The 7,500-nt window shown below is 29.4% G+C and overlaps 1 protein-coding gene across 3 annotated transcripts in view; it reads right to left on the bottom strand.

Annotated features, from left to right (window-relative positions):
- Positions 1 to 7,147, bottom strand: part of LOC111688959 (proteoglycan Cow) — a 151,518-nt gene extending 144,371 nt beyond the window's left edge. The window contains exons 1-2 of one of the 3 annotated variants that reach the window (XM_046947764.1): positions 7,008 to 7,147; positions 4,703 to 4,949 (exon numbers count right to left, since the gene is read on the bottom strand). In XM_046947764.1, the coding sequence (XP_046803720.1) occupies positions 4,703 to 4,834 (132 nt within the window). In that variant the 5' untranslated portion in view covers positions 4,835 to 4,949; positions 7,008 to 7,147. The remainder of the gene's footprint in view (positions 1 to 4,702; positions 4,950 to 7,007) is intronic. The other 2 variants (XM_046947766.1, XM_046947765.1) reach the window with 2 other exon arrangements.
- Between the last annotated feature and the right edge of the window lie 353 nt (positions 7,148 to 7,500).

Genomic DNA, 7,500 nt, shown 5'->3' with positions numbered 1-7,500 from the left:
ATCAGTAAAGGAAATACGTAAAGAAAACTCCAACATTTAATACTTCTTATAAATGTTACTTATATCTTCCTTTTGCTGTTACTACTCTGCCGTTTCTCATTTGTTGTGTATTTTATAGCAACACAACACTTCTAGCTCTAGTGCAACGGACTATGTCGCACTATGGGAATGATAAGCAAACAAAAATGTGTATAATCGTTATGAAAAGGGAATTTTAAATGTCCTTTGGGCTTTTCAGTTGTTGTGTCATATTATAAAGTTTTTTTTTTAATATTTTAGTAAAAGAAGAGTAGAAAATATGCATAAAAATTATAGTTTTGGGACATATTTTTTGTAACACCTATGAATATGTAACTTAAAACTAAAGCCGATAACAAGAGACCAACCGGATGGTGACAAGAAGAAGTGTTTAAATGTTTATTTTTTGAAATAATTATTAGGTGTATAACTTAAAAATGGTAGAATTTTTAATGTTTAATTTGTATTTTAAAATAGTTGTGTAACGTAAATTTTCGGTACGGAAGGACCTTAAGATCTTAAATCGACTTTCGAATAATCGAACAATGGATTTTTTGTCGAAAAAAGTCGAAAAGTCGAAGTCGACTATTTTGTTCCAAAAAAGTCGATAACTCGACTATCGTCTATGAAAAAAGTCGAAAAGTCGACTTTGTAAATAAAAGTCGGAAAGTCGAAAAGTCGGAAAGAGTCGAAAAAGTCGGAAAAAGTCGAAAATAGTCGGAAAAAGTCGAAAATAGTCGAAAAAAGATGTAAAGTCGGAAAAAGTCGAAAATAGAAAGAAGTCGAAAAGTCTACTCTTTATAAAATATTAAAAGTCGAAAAATCGACAAAATTCCATCAACAAATTTCACAACAGGGAAATTTTTTTCTCGACATTTTTCACGTGAAATGTTGATTGGCGATAGGGGTTAATAAATTTTTTATCCATTGTTAGTTTCAAGTTTGTCTTATGGAACAATCTAGTTCAGCCATGCATCACTTTATTAACAGTACAATAGAGTCCAAAAAGAAGGATTTAGATTGAAAGAAAGATGTGGTTCGAATAGGCGAATCTAGAGGTCTGTTTGGTACTCAAAATAGATATTATTGGTTCACGGTATCAGCTGTTCTAATACATGTAGAAATATAGTACCTCATATTAATTTCCAACCGAGTTTCTCTGTTCAAAACACGATATAGTCTAAATGCGGGGAGGCTAACAGTGAAGTAGTTAAGTATCATAACTGGTATGGCTAAAGAGAGACAATCGAAATTTTTGCACACTGTAAGCCAGATTGGACCCCTGAAAACCTAGTAATGTGCAACCAACGACGAATCGACCGATAAGACACCGCTTTGAATTAAGTTGTTGTTAACTCTTTTTCTAGACCGAATGGGCAAAGATAGAGGTCTATTTGGTATTGAAAATGTTGTTCTGGGAACAGGTTAGCTGCAACTGGATGTTCTCTCCTGGGAAAAATCTTCTGGTTTAAACAGCTATTGCTGAGTTGACGATCTTTGGCCGATTGAGAATCGGGTCGTTGATCCAATTGCCGTGGGAACGTGGTATTGAAAATAGATAATATCGGTCAGGCTAAGTACCGTTAAAATATGTACAAAAATTGCCACCGGCATTTAAGAAGCGCAATGTGGTGGTGGTGAAACTTATTATCTGCTCACAAAAAGAAGTGAAATTTACTCCTTGAATGTATTGAAAAAGACCTGAAGAAGTTATGATTTTGTAACAGGCTTGTCATAAGAGGGATATCCTTTTTATTTGATTCCAAATTCACTACATCAAAAGCCATTATCAGGAAGTAGTTTTTATGTTCTTTTTTTTTGAAAAAAAGTAGTTTTTATGTTCTTTTTTTAAACAAGTAGTTTTTATGTTCTTTTTTTTGAAAGGTATTAGGAAGTGTAAGTGATATTTATTGTAAGTCAATAAACATGACTTACACAGAACGTAAAAAAATTCACCTAATGCTTCTTTTAGAGTGGTGAAAAATATTATTTTTTTTTTTTTTGGAAGTACTTCGTTAATTTAAGGCGAATTTACCAAAGGCGATTATAGGACACGTCATGAATGAACACACTTTTTCATAGATGCTTGGGTCATCAATTCTAGTATAGAACTTGGTTTTGCTGCTTTTTATCGAGATATGGATATATTAAACATAATTATGAACTTAATAGCCCTATTCGGCGGGTTCAGTTGTATGAGAGCTAGATGAAATAGTGCACTGATGTAAACCATTTTCAACAGGCTTCGTCTACGGTATCATAGAAGATCATGTGTCATTGAATTATCTCCAAAATTGGGTATAAATATCTTACATAGTGTTAGTGATACAAGAAAAATTTTAAATGCACCTGTATCTACACTTAAAATGAGCAGATGGGTGTCTGGTACTTTTTTGAAATTCGTACTTTTAAGGGGTAAAAATGTATAACAAAGGTTATTTTGGTACCTTTTTCAGCCCTTTATAACTTTTAAACTAATTAACATAATCAAATTTTTCTAAATATTTTGGATACATCTCTCAAAATTATGAGACACCTATTTCGTACTTTTTTAAAATTCAGTCCTTTTTGGGTGTAAAAGGGAGAAAACTGTATTTATGGTACTTTTTTTAGCACATTAAGAAAACTTTTTCGGTTTATTGAATTATTCATATTAAATTACGGACTAAATCTGTAATATTTTTGTAATAAAATTTTTGCTATTTCACTGGGTAAAAAAAGTACCAAAAAGGGGAAAAACGGGAAACCAACTTTTATAAAATTTCAAAAAGTAGTTTATTTACTCACACAAAATAAGCTATTGGTATATTATTTTGGAATTCGAGTACTAAGGCCTATATAGGACAAAATTCGAGTAAATTGGTAATTTGGTACCTTTTCTAAAGTACAATTTTTCTGGAACAAATGAATGCAAATTTGAATCGTTTGAGTTTTATCTGTGATATATATATGTAGATTTAAAAACGGAACATTTTGTAAACTTAATTCTCGAAAAAGTATACCTCAACATACATGGTCTTGACTGAATAATATTTTGTAAGTGGGAACTATTTGGTACTTTTCTATTCTTCAAATGGATTCTTTATAATGGTTAACCGGAACACACGGTTCTTATTAAATGAGAATTTATTGAGAGAGATCTTTGTTCTTTTTCGTTTTTCCGATGGTACTTTTTGATATTTTTACGATATTGAACATAGTTAGGGTAGCGAAGCACCCAGGGTATGCTAGTCTAAGATAAAACTATGTTTCGATTCTCATAGAAGTTCTTTTGGGTTAATGTGACTTTTACCGCTTGCGGAGAGAATTTTATAAGTGGGCTAAGTGAGCCATGAGTCCGATTACCAAACACACCTTATCGATGGGGTATATTTGAGGAAAATTTTAGCCCTCTTGAGCCATCCTACCTTATTAGCACTATTGTGTTTTCAACAGACAGATGATAGTTGATCCATATATTACTACTTAAAGGTGAAATATTGGACCTTTGTTGCTATACAAAATTTGTGCAAAATTTTCATTACTATACTTTTGTAGGTCCAGGACTAATATTTCGACTAGTTACAACACTAAAAACACAAAATCAATGATAATAAAAACCTTAAATTTCCTATACATCTATGCCCATAGTGTCTAGAGGTATAAGCTGTCACTGGCAAATGTTATCGATTTTTAACTTTTTTTTCCTATAAAATTTATTTGAGTAAGAGTGTGTTTGTCATTTGATGTCACGATTTGTGGGGATTTTTCATCTTTATGGTGTCGTTTACGTTGATGATGTTGTTGTTGTTATTGTCGTTCTTAACTTATAGATTTGTTAAGTAGCTTAGGCTAAATGGAAAAAAGTGGACAGGTTAAAAAACAAAAAGCTACATAACCATAGAGACAATGTGTCAATAACATATTAGACCAAAAAAAATATATACACAGACAGAGAAATTCCTTCGAATAAACCAACATACAACAACAACAGCAAATGTATTTAGAAAAGAAAGAACTAACAGGAAAAGAAAAACAGTAGTTGATAATACACCCACCACCCGACATCTAATGTCGTTATGTTTTCTTTTTCTTCTTCTCATTTTCAAAAGAGAACACTAGTGGTGGGTGGGTAGTAAGGTTAATAGAAAATGGAAAGGGAAGAAGTTATAAATCGGCTTTGTCTAGTAGTTTGTAAAGTTTTATGTTTAGTTATTTTCTTTTTTATTTTTCTTCGACTTCTTTCCCTTTAGATTTTTTGTTTTTGTTGGTATGGTTGATAATTTATTGAGAAGGAGATTAATTTGAAAACACATTAGTGTTGCACACTCGGGGGATATATTAGACTTTTATTTCTTTTTTTTATACATTTTTCTATTATTTTATTAAATTTTTATATTGTATTTTTTTCTGTTCTGTTCTGTTCTTTTTTTTTTTTGCGTAAATAATCACCTAATCGTAAAGGCGTGTTATTGCTATCACTTTTTCAATGTGTAATGTGTCGAGACAAACAAAAAGTGAAAAAAAACAAATATAATGAAAGGGATTGGTAATCTCTTAAGAAACCTTTAAAATACCTCAACATCAGTCCCAACACATCCCTGTGGCAACATTTCTACTTGCTTGCTTTCTATGTAGTTGTTATTGTTGTACTCGATTGACTAACTGACTCATGTTGTATGGTTGTTTGTTTGATGGTACTTACCTCATCAATAAATTCAAAATCACCGCCATTTTCACCAATATACTTTTTAGGTTTCTTGGCTTCAACACCTTGTGATGATGACATCAATAAAATCAGACCCATTGTGGTCATTAAACACATTAAAGTGTTCATTTTTTCGTTTTCTTTATTAAAATTACTTGTTTTTAATAATTATTTTAAAATTGTAGGTTTTTTTAGCTTTATGTTCTTTATTAAACTTTTCACTTTATTTTATTATGTAAAATTTCTAAAAAGAAATAATATATTTTTTTCAATAATTTATTATTGTATTTTTTTAATTAATAACAATTTATCCTTCACCCACTTAGTTTAAAGACAAAATAAATAATTGTTTTTAATAACAAAGAAAAATTTTGTAAAAAAAAGTTTTGTAATTTTCCCAAAAGGAATTTAATTACTATTGTCTACAAGCAACGACACTGACACTCATAGTTAGTTTTTTTTCTTCATTTTCTATTTCTCTTGTTAAACATTTGCACATTTACTCTTATTCACTCTGCACTATTCTCTCTCGCTCTCTCAATCACACACACACTTTTGCTTATAAAGGGGGATGTTGTACTGGGTACTTTTAAAAATCTTTGGTACATTTTTGTTATAAAGTTTAATTTTAAATTTTAAATTTTAAATAAATTAAAAGTTGTTAATTTTTTTAATGAAAATTTTTAAAAAAATATTCAAACAAAAGATTAATTTACTCTCTCTCACTCACACACTCAATTTTGCCTATAAAGGGAAATGTTGTACTAGGTCCTTTTTTAAGATCATTGGTACTTTTTTGTTATAAAGTTTTATTTTAAATTGAAAATTTGATTAAAATCAAAATATTAACTGTAGACTAGATTATAGGCAAGACTATAATCTGAACTAGACCATTATCATAATTATAGACTAGACCACAGTCCGAAATATTTAATAAACTATATACTTTACTTTAGTATAGACTATAGTCTAGACATTAATCAGTACTAAAAAGTGTATAGATTTTAGACTTGTTATATATAGTCTTTACTATATTTCGGGCTATATATAATGTGAACTATAGACTACATTATAGTCCAGTCTATATAGTGTGGAATATAGACTATTTTCTTGTCTATACTCGAGAATATAATATCCGTTGTTATACAGACTATAGTTTGCAACATTGTCTGGACTTTAGTCTAGACTATAGTATAGCCAGATTAATAACAGCCTTAACTAAGTATATCCAATATATAATCCAGACTATAGTCCAAACTTTAACCTAGACTATAGTCCAGTCTATAATGCAGACTAGTACGATATTTTCTATAATCCAGACTATAATTTACTATGTTGGGTAAGGTTTGTATGGGTTATAGCTTGATCTATAGGTTCGACTGTTATGATCTATTGACATTAGTATGAACCATAGGCTATATACTAAATTCAAAACAGATTATACTATAATCTAATATTTAGACTGGGGACATCTATGAATCCCCATTGAAGCCACAATAGGGTTTAAACTTAAAAGTTGAAATGCAGATATTTTTTAATACTAAGCATTTTCATTCCGTGATTAAAACACTCATTAATATTAAAAGGTAATTTTTTTGAAATTTTTACAAAAGTGAAACTTCTATCATTTAAAACAACTAATGACAGTGACAATTCCAAATAAATATCTAATCAGATCAGAACGTTATTATATCCTAAACATTTTTTTCAGACAAAAATCATTTGTAATTTCAGATACATTCGTCATTTAACCTCTTATTCACAAACAAGCATTAAATTCTAAAAGTATTTCGTAAAATTTTCGAATTTAAGTTTATGTTCGAAATTTTAATACATAAATATGTAAATTGAAATTATTTAGAGAACACATTCAATTCTAACGTTTAAATAATGACTCATAGTTTAAGAAAACTTTTCCGTTTTAAAAGACAAATTCTAAATTTCAATATTTGAATTTTTTCAAAATTTTCAAAATTATTATTTTCAATATTTTTCTAATATTCAAATTCTTTATGTTCAAAGTGTTCTAGTTTATTTATTACTTCGTATTTTCTGTCTAAAATCCCTTTATAACCATTGAAATCCCCCTTTGTGCAAAACATAGTATCACTCATACACTCTCAGATCACTTAAGGATTTATTTTTTTCCTCCCCACAGTGCGCATGTACAAATATTTGTATTTTTTCATCTTTAAAATTATAATGTTTTTGTTAAATTTAATGTTGTTTTTCTTTGTTTAAATAGTTTTCCAAGTTTAGCTTTTAAATTAAATATTTTCGATTATTTATTATCTTTTATTACACTAGTAATTTATGTGTCAGTATGTAGTATATTTTTCACTTGTATGTAATTGTTTTGAATCTGGTATTTTTCTTTTAATTATCCTGTTTTACAAGGTTTTTATCCGTTACGGTTTTCTATACCTTTTGAACACGACCACGTCTAAACGTCTACTGATTTCTAATTATAAAGGAATTTTCACTTTTAGCCATAGCATTTTGGTGAATGGAAAAGTTGTGCCAAAAATTTCTCTTACGTGTGGTGAAATTTTCTTAAAAATCTCCGTGATAACTGTCATGGAAGGTAGAGTGGAACATTCGGCAATTGTATACGTCAAAAAATTGTAAAAAAAAAATAAAATGTGCTTAAATTATGAGTCTAGTCTATAGACAAGACTATAGACTATACTATAGACTAGACTATAGACTAGACTATAGACTAGACTATAGACTAGACTATAGACCAGACTATAGACCAGACTATAGACTAGACTATAGACTAGACTATAGACTAG

Source organism: Lucilia cuprina, chromosome 4, assembly GCF_022045245.1.
Source record: "Lucilia cuprina isolate Lc7/37 chromosome 4, ASM2204524v1, whole genome shotgun sequence".
NCBI classification, from domain to species: Eukaryota; Metazoa; Arthropoda; class Insecta; order Diptera; family Calliphoridae; genus Lucilia; species Lucilia cuprina.
The sequence above is the reverse complement of the archived record's forward strand: the minus strand, read 5'-3'. Positions and strand labels throughout refer to the sequence as shown.